Raw genomic sequence first — 15,834 nt, forward strand, 5'->3', positions numbered from 1 at the left:
TACTGATTTCTCAGGATCAATGCACCGAAATTGCGTGAAAACGTAATCACGTGTCAGTTCTAGTATAATATATTTGTCCAATGAATACCCTTTTATCATCTGCATTTCTTACTGGTGTAGCAATTTTAATGGTCAGTAGTGTACTTTTGAGCAGTGTTCTGTATAGGGACAAATGACCCTCGTAATAAAATAAGAGAAATCAGAGCTCACAAGGAAAGATTTAGGTGCTACTAGAGACTGGAGTGCTCGAGAAATAGTTTGAAAGTAGTTTTACGAGCCATTTGCCAAACACCAAAGTGTGATTCGCAGAATAATCATGTGGGTGCAGTTAATGTAAAGAAAAGTTCAAGTCTGAGAAAAGTTGTGTGTGTTTGCAGCCGGATGACGTGTATGGTGCAGGCCCCCTGGCTCCTTAACCTTGGGCTGAGGAGAGCCCGGTGGGCGGGAGCGGCCAGTGATCTGAGCGAGGCGTCAGCGTGCTGAGTGTTGACTGTGGTCGCCGGTATATAGGAGAGGCGGAGGAAGCGGCCGCCAGTCCAGCGGCGATAGCGCGCCATGGCGTTCACCGCCCACAGGCTGCTGGAGGCAGCCTCACCAGTACTGCTGCTGCTGCTGCTGCTCGCTGCCGCCTCGGCGCGCCCACAGGGTGAGTCGGTCGAACGCACTCAGCGTTTCTCATCCGTAGCATTAACGCAGTTTCATACTGCGTGAATACTTCGTGATGTCAGGATTACGTTCCGCTCTTGTTCGAAGTGTTACGAACATCGGAGATGGATGTAACTGTCTTCACAAGATCTCAGTTCGAAAGAAACGTAGATAAAGAAAGACGAGTAGACACGGTGTCTCTTTCCTAGTAGGCACAGATGAAAGCCTGGAAGCCATCACTGTTACAATGGCTCCAATGCATAACACGTTCTCAAAATTCAAATGGCTCTGAGCACAATGGGACTTAACTAAAAAATGGTTCAAATGGCTCTGAGCACCATGGACTCAACTGCTGTGGTCATAAGTCCCCTAGAACTTAGAACTACTTAAACCTAACTAACCTAAGGACAGCACACAACACCCAGCCATCACGAGGCAGAGAAAATCCCTGACCGCGCCGGGAATCGAACCCGGGAACCCGGGCGTGGGAAGCGAGAACGCTACCGCACGACCAGGGACTTAACTTCTGAAGTCATCAGTCCCCTAGAACTTAGAACTACTGAAACCTAACTAACCTAAGGACATCACACACACCCATGCCCGAGGCAGGATTCGAACCTGCGACCGTAGCGGTCGCGCGGTTCCAGACTGTAGCGCTTAGAACCGCTCGGCCACCCCGGCCGGCTAACACGTTCTCAGTAGTTCGTTTATTTATTGATATATTTTAAACTTCCTTCAAGAAAAATAATATACCATATAATTATAAGAGGCAGACAAACGAGACTGATGGAAAAAAGTAAGTAAACTGTCTTATTATCTCAAAAGTAATCGCCATCAACTCAGGTGTCGCTTGTTTCGACCGTGGGTTCTGCTAGCGAGGCATTTTGCAGTTCTCCCAACACAGGTAATCCTCACTCAACACGGAGTGGCTGGCGGGTAGTAAAGCGTTAGTGTCGCTCAGGGCAGAGAGTCAAAGTCAGAACTGGCCGTCTGACCCCGCCGTTTGACTCTCTATGTGGACAACTGCCTGACTGCCGGCGTCCGAGTATGCACACGAAGAAAGGGGTTTACTAGTTAACGCGATCTCCGATGTTGTATTGTATTGTATGTTAACCGGGGACGTAGAAATGACGGAGAGGCTCCGTCCCCGCCGCAGCCGCAGTGGTCCGAACCCCACGACCACTATCGCAGTCCACTTCACCCCTCCGCCGCCCCACACCGAACCCAGGGTTATCGTGCGGTTCGGCCCCCATGGGACGGACCCCCCCCCCAGGGAACGTCTCACACTAGACAAGTTTGCGGGGTAGAGTGATGGTGGCGTACGCGTACGTGGAAAACTTGTTAGCGCAGCAATCGCCGACATAGTGTAACAGAGGCGAAATAAGGGGAACCAGACCGCATTCACCGAGGCAGATGGAAATCCGTCTAAAAACCATCCACAGACTGGCCGGTTCACCGGACCTCGACACAAATCCGCCGAGCGGATTCGTGCCGGGGACCAGGCGCTCCTTCCCGGCCGGAAAGCCGTGCGTTAGACCGCACGGCCAACCGGGCTGGCATCTCCGATGTTAGGAGCTTTATGGAGCCCCTTAAGGAAATAACATCCAGGGCTGGAAAGAAGTCCAGTGTATGCCTGGTATATCAGCCAGAGGAGGGCGACAGTCTCATCTAATACATTTATCCCACTGTGACACAAGACGGTGAATGGCTTCACGGAAAAATGTTTGTGATTGCCTCTGCAATCATGATTGCACCCAGGCGTGTATTCCTTCGTCCGAAGCAAATCGACGGCCACTAATGTCATCCTTCGGTGCTCCAAAAACGTGAAAACCGCATGAGAAGAGTTAGGGACTGTACGGAGGAGAAGTAGGTCCTTTCCATCGAAACATCTGCAGTATCATCGAAACAATCTCCGACAAAAATGATCGCCCATATGTTGCCAAAATTGTTTGGAGTAAGAAGAAGACATTCGCCGTCGTCGATTTGCTTCGAGCGAAGAGGTGCACGCTTGATTCCTTAGGCAACCGCAAATATCTTTCCATGAAGGCACTGATTGTCTTATTTCACAGTGGGATAACTGTATTAACAATTATAGCGATTACTTCTGAAATAATAAACAGTTTACTTACTTTTTCCCATCCATTTCGTTTTCATTTAACTGACCCTTACACAAAGCCGTGGAAAACGTAGTAGAGAAACAGCACGGAAGAGATGTAAACACAAAGTCTGAGTCCAACAAGACTAATAATCAATGATATTGATTCTCACCAAAGTACTTACAGTATATATGCTTACTACTACTGCGAGTAACGACGAAACTGAAGGAAACGCACGATGAAATTAAAAATATAATTCATGACATTAAGGGAGACGGAAATGTAACTCTGGCTGGGGACTGGAATTCGATAGCAGAAAAGAAAGAACACGAAAAATACCAAGAGAACACGGCTTGACGGAAAGGGAAAGCATGGGAAGTTAGACTCAAAGCACAATTTAACTTATAACACTTAACTTATAACATGCAAGACGTTTTTGTACGTGGAAGATAGCGAAGGGTTCCGAATTGTTTACATAGTGGTAAGACAGAGACTGGGAACACAGATTTTAACCATCAAAAGATTTCCAGGAGTAAATGTGTCAGTTATGAACCACCTCACAACTTCCCTAACAAAGAAAAAAATGGTTCAAATGGCTCTGAGCACTATGGGACTCAACTGCTGTGGTCATAAGTCCCCTAGAACTTAGAACTACTTAAACCTAACTAACCTAAGGACATCACACACATCCATGCCCGAGGCAGGATTCGAACCTGCGACCGTAGCGGTCGTGCGGTTCCAGACTGTCCTAACAACGACTTGTGCGCTGTAATAATATTAAAAACTATCAGTCGTTAATCAGCACAGTTTCTAACATACATTTAGTGCCAGTCCAATGTCCTGGAAATGAATATTCAGATACTTGTCACCAATACGATCCACCAAAAGAAGCCCGTCTTGAATCGCACGATATTTTAACCAGTTCTTCTAGTTTTCCACCAGCTTTTTTTGTCACAGTAATTGACTCGTTCCGCCGAAGCGACTAAAATGTTATAGAAAGCACTGTTATTTGGGAAACTTCTATCGTTTATATTAGAGCTCGTTTTAAGCGATCGTTTAGTATAATATGAGATGTCTCTACAAATCTTGCTCTCAAACTATGGCTACTGGCCCATTTTCGTTATGTTTTGGTTCGAGTCATCGCACTATCGATTATTCAGACAGACACGTCTCCAGTCGGACATTACTTACAGGCAGCTTCTGCACTTCAGTAAATTCCACTTCTGAAGTTACCCTAAGAGACGTAGCATATTCCATGTCTTATATGTTAACGAAAAACTTCTACCAGAGTATCTGAGCGATTGCTTGAGGTGTAGCATCCCCTACCAGATTAATTGAAAGTGTCGCGTTTGGTCGAATATCCGTTTCTATTATTGCATTTCTGTAGGTTTATTATTAAGTACGGGTAAATTTCACATTACGGGAATGACTGCGCTGAACGTCATCGTTTCCACGTAAACACCCGGACCTACGAAATATTTTTCGAGAGGCAGGTACTCAAGTTTTTCATGTACGTTCGTCACAAGTCACGCCACGTTCATGCGGCTCGATTTGTAGGAGGCATTATTAGCATTTTAAAGAGCCTGATGACATCAGCTCATCTTCAGACTTGTCGCAAACAAAGTTCTGCGAGTCATACGGAATGATAGTGCAATTCGGTTGCGAGAAGGCAGCCCACATCAGTATCACTGGCAAAAGGAAGACACGTGGCGTAGACGAAAAGTGTTCTTCACAGTACACACCAGTTACTAAGAAGACGTACCAACCACTCAAAACCAACAACACACAGTTTTTCTTCTCTGCCAGCTACTTCTTTCATTGGAATATTAATTAAGCGCGGCTTTTCATATTATTATGACTGCAAATGAGTTTTACAGCACTGCAATCTGTATTACTAGTTTTTTCTCAAAACTTTCGATATTTTCCCATTCATTGATTTCCCCACCTATAGTCGTTTGTGATTTATCCAAGGGGTACAGACCCTTCAGGGAAAGATGCTAGCCTAGTTTACGACAGCGCCACCATGTAAATTTACAGCACCGAATTAGTGTTTAACACTACTGTCAGATGCTGCTTCTTCCTTTCAGAGACGTAATTTATACACTGTTTGGACCACCACGTATGTTGTTACATAGTATCTTTCGGAAAGAAATGTAAATCAGTACTTCATTACACTCCGTGGTCGAAGGTCCATGCCGGAATTAGAGGTAACAAAATACTATTAGGTTAATTTCATTCCGTCCTTATCTCAGAATTAAAAACTAATAATTAATTAAGGCGGTGACAGCCACTGATCCCTTCATTGCAGATGCACACCAAGCTCGAAATTTGACAGGAATCAGTGAGATACTGCGAGTAATGAAGATAATGAGCGGTGGCACTACAACACTAGTGTGTGATGTAAGTTGATAATTGTACCTGACGGGAGCCGTACTGGGGTTGTTAGTGCGGTTGTGGTGACCACTGCGTCGGGATGACCTAGTTTCGAATATCGCTCTGGAACAAATTTTCAAATCACCCCATTGATATAAACAATGCTCACTGGCGGCTAACGTCTTTAATTTCTTTGTGTCAGAACTGAAAACATTTTTTCAGTGCAGAAAACTTCTGCTCACTGTTTTAACTGATGACCTCTCGTCATATCCCTTCTCTTTTCAGAGTTTTCCACATATCCCTTTCCGATTCTGAGGCAGAACTTGCTCAATCCTTACCTTATCAGTCCACCTAATTTTCAACATTCCTCTGTAGCACCACATCTCAAATCCTTCGATTCTCTTCTGTTTCGGTTTTCCCACAGTCCATGCTTCACTACCATACAATGCTGTGCAATGCTGTGCTCCGAATGTACATTCTCAGAAATTTCTTCCTCAAATTAAAGCCAGTATTTGATACCAGTAGACTTCTCTTGGCCAGCAATGCCGTTTTCGCCAGTGCTATTCGGCTTTTAATGTCGTCCTTGCTCCGTCCGTCATTGGTTATTTTGCTGCCTAGGTAGTAGAGTTTCTTAACTTCATCTACTTCGTGACCATCAACCCTGATGTTAAGTTTCTCGCTGTTCCATTTCTGCTACTTCTCATTACTTTCGTATTTCTTCGATTTTCTCTCAATCCATATTTTGGACCCATCAGGCTGTTCATCCCATTTAGTAGATCATGTAATTCTTCATCACTTTCACTCAGGATAGCAGTGTCATCAGCGAATCGTATACACTGATATCTTTTTGCACTGAATTTTAATTCCATTCCTGAATCTTTATTTCGAACATCTTACACCATTTTACATTGTCGAACGCTTTCTCCAGGTCGACAAATCCTATGAACGTGTCTTGATTTTTCTTTTGTCTTGCTTCCATTATTAACCGCAACCTCAGAATTGCGTCTCTGGTGCCTTTAACTTTCCTAAAGCCAAGCTGATCGTCATTCAACACATCCTCAGTTTCCTTTTCCATTCTTCTATATATTATTATTGTCAGCAACTTGGATGCATGAACTGTTAAACTGATTGTGCGGTAATTCTCGCACTTTTCAGCTCTTGCAGTCTTCGGAATTGTGTGGATGATATTTTTTCGAAAGTCTGATGGTATGTCGCCAGATTCATACATTCTGCACACCAACATAAATAGTCATTTTGTTGCCACTTCTCTCAATGATTTTAGAAATTCCGATAGAATGTTATCTGTCCTTCCTGCCTTACTTGATTTAAGTCCTCCAAAGCTCTCTTAAATTCCGATTCTGATACTGGATTCCCCAACTCATCTAATTCGACTCCTGTTTCTTCTTCTATCACATCAGACAAATCTTCACCCTTATAGAGGCTTCCAATGTACTCTTTCCACCTACCCGATCTCTCCTCTGCATTTAACAGCGGAATTCCTGTTGCGCTCTTATTGTTACCACCCTTGCTTTTAATTTCATCGAAGGTTGTTTTGACATTCCTATATGCTGAGCCGGTCCTTTCGACAATCATTTCTTTCTCGATTTCTTCACATTTTTCATGCAGCCATTTCGTCTTAGCTTCTTATTCCTCAGCGACTTGTATTTCTGTATTCCTGAATTTCCCTGAACATTTTTATACTTCCTTCTTTCGTTGAACAACTCAAGTATTTCTTCTGTTACCCATTGTTTCTTCGCAGTTATCTTCTTTGTACCTATGTTTTTCTTTCCAACTACAGTGATTGCTCTTTTTAGAGATGTCCATTCTTCTTCAACTGTATTGCCAACTGAGATATTCCTTATTGCTGTGTTTATAGCTTTAGAGAGTTCAAAGCGTATTTCGTCATTTCTTAGTACTTCTGTATCTCACTTCTTTGCCTATTCATTCTTGCTGACTAATTTCTTAAACTTCAGCCTACTCTTCATCACTAACACATTGTGCTCTTGGTCTATATCCAGTCTCTGATTTCGGAATCTCTGTCTGACCATGATGTAATCCTTAAACAGAGTATTCGCTATTGCAGGCTGAAATTTGTTAGATAACTCACTTAGTCTTTCTTCTCTGTCATTCATTGTCCCAAACTCATATTCCCCTATAACCTTTTCTTCTACTTCATCCCTTACAACTGCATTCTAGTTCCCCGTGACTATTAGATTTTCAGCTCTCTTTATGTACTGTATTACCCTTTCAATATCCTCATATACTTTCTGTATCTCCTATTTTCAGCTTGCGACGTCGGCATATACAGGGTGATCCATTGATAGTGACTGGGCCAAATATATCACGAAATAAGCATCAAACGAAAAAACTACACAGAACGAAACTCGTCTAGCTTGAAGGGGGAAACCAGATGGCGCTATGTTTGGCCTGCTAGATGGCGCTGCCATAAGTCAAACGGATATCAACTGCGTTTTTTTTTTAAATAGGAACCCCTATTTTTATTACACATTCGTGGAGTACGTAAAGAAATGTGAATGTTTTAGTTGGACCACTTTTTTCGCTTTGTGATACATGGCGTTGTAATAATCACAAACGTATAAGTACGTGGTATCACGTAACATTCCGCCAGTGCGGACAGTATTTGCTTCGTAATACATTACCCGTGTTAAAATGGACCGTTTACCAATTGCGGAAAAGGTCGATATCGTGTTGATGTATGGCTATTATGATCAAAATCCCCAACGGGCGTGTGCTATGTGTGCTGCTCGGTATCGTGGACATCATCGAAGTGTCCGGACCGTTCGCCGGATAGTTATGTTATTTCAGCCACTTGTGAAACGTCAACCACGACCTGCAACAAATGATGATGTCCAAGTAGGTGTTTTAGCTGCTGTCGTGGCTAATCAGCACATCAGTAGCAGACAAATTGCGCGAGAATCGGGAATCTCAGAAACGTCGGTGTTGAGAATGCTACATCAACATCGATTGCACCTGTACCATATTTCTATGCACGAGGAACTGTATGGCGACGACTTTGAACGTCGTGTACAGTTCTGCCACTGGGCACAGGATAAGTTACGGGACGATGACAGATTTTTTGCACGAGTTCTATTTAGCGACGAAGCGCCATTCACCAACAGCGGTAACGTAAACCTTCATAATATGCACTATTGGGCAACGGAAAATCCACGATGGCTGCGACAACTGGAACATCAGCGACCTTGGCGGGTTAATCTATGATGCGACATCATGGGAGGAAGTATAATTGCCCCATTTTATCGATGGCAATCTAAATGGTGCAATGTATGCCTATTTCCTACGTAATGTTCTACAGATGTTAATGCAAGATGTTTCACTGCATGACAGAATGGCGATGTACTTCTAACATGATGGATGTCCGGCACATAGCTCGCGTGCGGCTGAAATGGTATTGATTAGCATATTACATGACAGGTGGATTGGTCGTCGAAGCACCATAGCATGGCCCGCACGTTCACCGGATCTGACGTCCCCGGATTTCTGCTGTGGGGAAAATTGAAGGATATTTGCTGTCGTGATCCTCCGACAACGCCTGACAACATGTGTCAGCGCATTGTCCATGCATGTGCCAACATTACGGAAGGCGAACTACTCGCTGTTGAGAGGAATGTCGTTACACGTATTGGCAAATGCACTGAGATAGACGGACATTATTTTGAGCATTTATTGCATTAATGTGGTATTTGCAGATAATCACACTGTAACAGCATGCGTTCTGAAAATGGTAAGTTCACAAAGGTACATGTATCACATTGGAACAACCGAAATAAAATGTTCAAACGTACCTACCCGCTGTATTTTAATTTAAAAAACCTGCCTGTTACCAACTGTTCGTCTAAAATTGCGAGCCATACTATTACAGTGCCATCTATCACAAAGGGAAAAAACTGGTCCAACTAAAACATTCATATTTCTTTACGTACTACACGAATATGTGATAAGAATTGGGGTTCCTTTTTAAAAAACTCCGATGATTTCCGTTTGACCTATGGCAGCGCCATCTAGCGGGCCAACCATAGCGCCATCTGGTTTCCCCCTTCAAGCTAGACAAGTTTCCTTCTTGGTAGTTTTTCCGTTTGACGCTTATTTTGTGAGATATTTGGCCCGGTCACTATCAATTGGGCCACCCTGTATACCCGAACTATCTCTGTCGGTGTTGGTTTGCTGTCGATTCTTATAAGAACAGCTCTGTCACTGAACTGTTCACAGAAATACACTCTCTGCCCTATCTTTTTATTCGTAACAAATGCTACTCCCGTTACACCATTTTCTGCAGCTGTTGATATTACCCTATACTTATCTGACCATAAATCAACCTCTTCTTTCCATTTCACTTCAGTGATCCCTACCATATATAGGTTGAGCCTTTTCATTTCCCTTTTCAGATTTCCTAGCTCCCCTACCACGTTCAAGCTTCTGACATTCCACGCCAGGCTCGTAGAACGTTATCCTTCCATTGGTTGTTGACTCTTTTCCCTCGGTCACCTCCCTATTGGCATTCACCTCCAGGAAGTCCGAATGGGTGGCTCTACCGTAATCTTTTGTCAATGGAGAGATCATCATGACACTTTTTCAGTTACAGGCCACGTGTCCTGTGGATACACGTTATGTGTCTTTAATGCAGTGGTTTCCATTGCCTTCTGCATCCCCATGTAGTTGATCATTGCCGAGTTTCCCACTCCAAGGACAAGAGAGTGCCCTGAAATTCTGTCCACTTCTCCATCTTCTGCCAAGGCCGTTGGCAGAATGAGGGAGATTTCTTACGCCGGAAGCATTCGGCCGCCAGTGCTGATTATTAATCAAAATTAAAGCGAATACGGGTTTCGAACCCAGAACTGATACCGTTTTGGTTACTAGTCAAAGACGTTACCTATAGACCACAGGTGCCACCCACAGCAGCATGATCTTTCCATATCAGTGGCAGACAACAAAGAGTTTGTCCACACAGGCGATGGCAGTTGAATGTACTTTGGGACTCATAGACTGATGCAGTGACTTAGGTGCCTCCTCGTAACTAATGACTGCGAGCCTGTGATACCTTTGGTTAAAAATGATGAGTATTTATACAGTCTTGGCACGTACTTGCTTTGCTACAGCATTTGTGTTTACTATGTAAGTCACAAGTACGTGTCTCTGATGTGAAGTAACCAGGACATCCTGACTGTGGGGTCTTTCCGTTTCTACTGTATCGATGTTGTTTACGCTTGTGGCCCCTCTGCTTGAAGACAACATGAGGTAACCGCTTCGACACTTCATAAGCCTACTCACACTCTCAGCAGGTATATGGTTCAAATGGCTCTGAGCACTATGGGACTTAACATCTGAGGTCATCAGTCCCCTAGAACTTAGAACTACTTAAACCTAACTAACCTAAGGACATCACACACATCCATGCCCGAGGCAGGATTCGAACCTGCGGCCGTAGCAGTCGAGCGGTTCCGGACTGCGCGCCTAGAACCGCGAGACCACCGCGGCCGGCTTCAGCAGGTAGCCCTGGTGTAACTCTGCTCTGCCATCTGGATTGGCCAACTTCCCTGCCTTATTGCATTATCCCAGAAAGGCGTCTTCGTTCGAACCAGCAGCTTCAAGTAAATTATTAGCAGGAAACATGCCTCTCTCTTTCAGTAAATTCGGCCTCCGGATTCTTACTCATGGTTCCTCAGCAAAATCTTGCATATACTTACAAGTTGGCAATTTATACAGCGACCTATTTTTCTACTTAAACTACCTCATCTTAAACCACAAAGTTCACTGTCTATACTCCTGATTCTAAACATTATTTTCCAGGTTTAGTTCACTGGACTGCCTTACTTCACTACAGAAATATGATCCCACTGAATTATTAGTTGCAGAATAGCACAGTGCATTATCAAATTCTATCAGCTATACAAATTCCTCAGCCAACATTTGACAGTAGACAATGTGTCTCAACTTCTCATTATGCCTTGCACTACTTTTTGTTTACCCACTAACTCTCTAGTTACTTCTTACATAACTAATCCTGACTTTCTAAAATTTACTGGGAGTTCATCAGGGCGGGAGGATTTATGCATCAGGCAGATGTAGGTTACACAAAGCAAAATCAGAACCACTACAGTACTAAAAAGTGGGATATGTTTATCGCAATACCCTCTTACATATTGGAATATTCGCTCAGCGGTGATTCGACCCTTTAGTGAGGTGATAAACTCGTTCAGTGAGTGAAGGAGTTCTAGGTTTATGGTGCGATTTAAACTGGTTAGCTTGTTGGTTGGTAACATACCTAGTACGATTAGCTTCTCCAGCTAATACAACAAAGGCCATGTCAGATTCATTATGTTTATTCCAGTGACAGCTGCAGGGATAAAGAACATTGGGCCATGTTTGTTGCAAGTCGTACGATCGATTAACATCCCATTATTTCTTCATTCGAATCTCATAATTGCTTTGGGACTACCCATTTGTAGTAGTTTACTATTACTATCTCTGGAGTAAACATAGAGTAAAACCAATGCGTACCAACCCTCTACCACTTCCCTCTGACGTCCTGCTGCTTCCCCCTTACCTAAGAATAATAGATTTTCACAGGCTCATGTGTCAGTTTGAACCTACCTAGTCAGACATATAGCAATTCTCTCCATCTATCTCTGGCACGAGTGTAGCTCATCCATTGACATCAATACATAGTAACATTTGTCCTTTGAGATTGACACCACTACCTGTGTTTTCACCTGTACAAATTTGCTGATGGTTTACGATTTCTGGACTTTTTTGATCGTAACGCAACCTGAGGGAACGGAATTTGCACCATTCCCATTAACACAAAGAAGCACAACATCTACTAGAAGATATTAACGTAACCTCCCTGTTTTCCCCAATTTAGGCTTAATCTCTCCAAAATGTGATGGTTTCTTTCTACCATATACGACTTCATATGGCGAAAATCCAACACTGGTATGTACAGTCATACTCAAAAGTATCCGAACGACCTGAATTGCATTTCACCTGATTCGCATGCAACCGGCATAACGCAGCTGTCTAGCAGGTCCTCTAATCGCTCCTTGGTACAGTCGTTTGGCTATTGGAAATGGTTCCAACAAGTCACCACTAGAAAACACTGCTCTGTATCGCAATAACTCATGATGTAAAGTAATACCACAATGCTACAAATATCAGGGAACACCTTATCACAGATAAGACTGCCCTTAAGGCTTGTGAGCTCACATTTATTACAATAAATGACATACCTGAAATGTTACCACGCTCATTATTACGTCAGATAGGTAATGCACGTAGTAAGTTCGTCATATTCATGATTTCCTCTTCAAAGTAACATACAGTACTTATTATTTAACACAAAATGATGTTAAAAATTTAAGTTATTCACGAGCTGCTACTTGAGAATATGTATTAACTTCAAATGACACGACGAACCATCTCGTTCTGCATATGGATTCAAACCCAGGTCAGGCAAACTAAGCAAAGATTTCGTGACTGACGCAAACTAACAGTCATTGCTGATTAGGCATACAGAGGGTGATATACCTCGATTTTAGACAGTATCAGTTAGCAAATATCAACTTTAAATTACATAACACAAACATTTTTAACGGACGCGAATAGCTCCACAGTATCTCTTGTCCCTGTTAACGAACTACGAGAGATGTTAAATATTTCTTTTTCGCAAGTAACTTACTTGAAATGCCGTGAGGTAAAGCTTTGTGTTGGACAGGAATTCGAACCCAGAGCCTAATCGAATTGATATCGAAGCACAGCCAACTCTGACATATCGGATTTTCTCGGCAGTAGCTAGATGTTTTAACTGAAATGACGAGAAGAAACATTATTTTTTTCCTTCCCAGGACTCCAACCCGGCACCTATCGCTGTTATATTCTAGAGAAAACGAACGTTAAATATGGGTTTGTTGCATCAGCAGTGACATGTGAGCATGTTTCAACTAGAAATAATATGACGAAGAGTTCAGTGCTCACTGGGAATAGAGCCCCACACATATTGTAAACTACACACAAAGAGACGTCAGCTACCGAATTTTTCTCCACCAGCAGCTCGGCATAACATCTTGAACTTACAGTGATCTCGCAAATAGTTCTGTGTCCCACTGGGAGTCAAAAACGTCAGATATCGTTAGTGTTGACAACGAATGAAAAAACATTAAAAATCAAAATTATTATCCACCAGCAGATAGGTGTTCTCATGCTAGAGCTTGATAATACATAATGAAAACTTTAGTGCCGGGCCAGGATTCGAACCCATTCACACGTAATATGTGGAGATGCTGAGGAATCTGCAGTTTTGAACAAACAACAAATAGTAGCCGACCTGCATTGCCACGAAGGGATCAAATTCCGCGTTAAGGGCGGTCTGAGTCGGATTCTCAGTTCAGAACCAATTTTATCGACATACAGAAGCTCAGATAAAAGATGGAATAAGTGTCCTGCGACTCTACATAGCGTTTGTTTCGTCACTAGAAATAAATAACTAGTATAAGAAAGGTTACTGGTGATAGAGTTTCTACATGTCACCACTCCAGACTTTATTGTGGTTCAACCTAACGTCTACTTGGCAGAGAAGGGATATCATTTTTAATGTGAATTTTAGACCACACTGCCATTATATCTTCTTCACTTGGTGTAGTCAGAAGAGAATGGAGTCTTTCTCTCCCTATCTAAAATCATTGACAGAAGTGGGAATTGAACCCAAACCACAGGTATAAGAACCTACCATCAGTCCAACAGACCACCAAACCCTCTTTTCTGTGACTCATTTTTCTATTGTAACGCTGTTGCGCCACACTGGATGAGAATTCTGACACACAGGCTCCCTGTAGTAATTTGCAGCATGTTCAGTACATTCATTTGAATCACCATGAACTAGCTGCCTCGGCTACCCAGTGCATACATTCGACTCTATTTTGTAATCACCGAAATAAAATCACGTAACTGCCACCTACACAGAACTGCCAATAGTGTAGGATGCAGAAATATAAATAGGGAGTGTTCCATTCCACTAGAGGCTATTCTATTGCGCTATCTGTTTGTAAAAAACGTTGTGTAGCGCAAAAGAAAAGCTGTAACTGTTTCTCTCAGACGTCTAGACCCGGCCATTTGCATTATCTCGCAGGGCTGTGGTATGCAGAAGTTCTGGAGGAATTGTTGTTCAGCTCTGGAGCTGCTGCAGCTATGTGTCAGCTAGTAGCGTAATGGAAAGTGTCGTGTACCATAGGCAAGATGTCGCGAGTTCGAATTCATTTACTAGTAGATTTTTTTAAAACGCAATTCTGCTGTCTGCTGATGTTACCAATCTAATGGAACTTTGAACATAATTCCCTTCACTTCTCAGCCCAAAATAGTTGCATGTGGAAAAAGGGCTAACTTCTGTGACGTTTTGTTCTTTTCCGGTTTAATAGACAGTCAGGCAGCAGATGCATTTCGAAGCTTTTGTATTATGTATGGGGAGAGCGCATCGTGCCCAAATACTTCAGAAAAGTATTTTCTACATTAGCTGTCGTCTGGTAGTGGCATTTTATTCTTCTTCAAACATTGTTTGACAGCTTTTAATCAGAACAAGTTTTCTACATGCAGTAATCAATAAACTACATATGCATTGTCAGACTGTTATAGATAACATCAGAGAATTCGCATATATCGTTTATGATTAATTTCGCTCTCATGTTTACTATTGTTTAAACAACACTAAAGGAAACCTTACGAAAACTGTGCACTGTATTATAAGAAATGAAATAAAACTACCCATGATAACCTTACGATGAAAGTCTGTTTTAATAAAATTGAGTATCTTTACACAAGCATGCCTCTATCGACACGAATTAGTAAAATACTACTCACTTAGATTTCGATTGGGTCTGTGTTTAATTGGTATGCTGTGTCATACCCAAGAGGTATGCAAATGTGGCATTTCATAAATATAGTTATGTATTTGTAGAAACCCAAAATTTGCTTGTCAGCAGCGGAAAGAGGCGTTACCTGTTGTGCAGCACTGTAAGTTTTTCACCATTGCACTATGAGCCGAAAGTATTTTCTTGCGATTTCCTTATTGATGTTTGATCTGACTGCTTGTAGCTCTTTCACAGAAGGGGTAAGAAAGTTCAAGTCAGGGAGACTGGAACTGTGAACCATATCAGTCGCTTTTTCACAGGTCAGCACGTTACCACAGAGCTGGCGAACAGATATGTGAGTGAGCTTCCTCTTACGAGGCCAATAGTGGCTAGAACTCATAAACCGCTATTTAAAGGACGAGATTAGTTGCGATTTCCACCTGCAACGACTTTCCTGGGCTGAAAACCGTAAATTTACAATCTTTTGTTACACCTCAAGCGATAATAACTGAGATTATTCAATGGAAATGACAGGTAAAATCAAGTGAACTTTGAGGCTTAATTCCGTGCACACAAGGAAGTAACTCGTCGATCACAGAGTTGCCAAACATACGTTGCCTTGTTACCAAATCTGAGTTACAGTACCAGCAGGAAGAAGACGAACCGATGTGATCCTACAGCGGGCTGGGAAGTGACCATAGCTGGTGTCTCCAAGTCGCAGCTGCTACAGCGTGGAATAATAATGCGACTGATTCGTATTTCTGTAACTAGGTTTAGGGACTGGAGCGTAGTTACTAAAAATACTCAGAATTGATTCCAAACTAAGCATCATAAATCAGTAACTC

General features: G+C 42.6%; 1 protein-coding gene across 1 annotated transcript in view; it reads left to right on the top strand.

The window, feature by feature from the left end:
- The first annotated feature begins 509 nt into the window (after positions 1 to 509).
- LOC126470819 (uncharacterized) overlaps positions 510 to 15,834 on the top strand; it is a 42,494-nt gene continuing 27,169 nt past the window's right edge. The window contains exon 1 of the mRNA XM_050098833.1: positions 510 to 646. Within this exon, the coding sequence (XP_049954790.1) occupies positions 556 to 646 (91 nt within the window). The 5' untranslated portion in view covers positions 510 to 555. The remainder of the gene's footprint in view (positions 647 to 15,834) is intronic.

This window comes from Schistocerca serialis, chromosome 1 (assembly GCF_023864345.2).
Source record: "Schistocerca serialis cubense isolate TAMUIC-IGC-003099 chromosome 1, iqSchSeri2.2, whole genome shotgun sequence".
NCBI lineage: Eukaryota > Metazoa > Arthropoda > Insecta > Orthoptera > Acrididae > Schistocerca > Schistocerca serialis.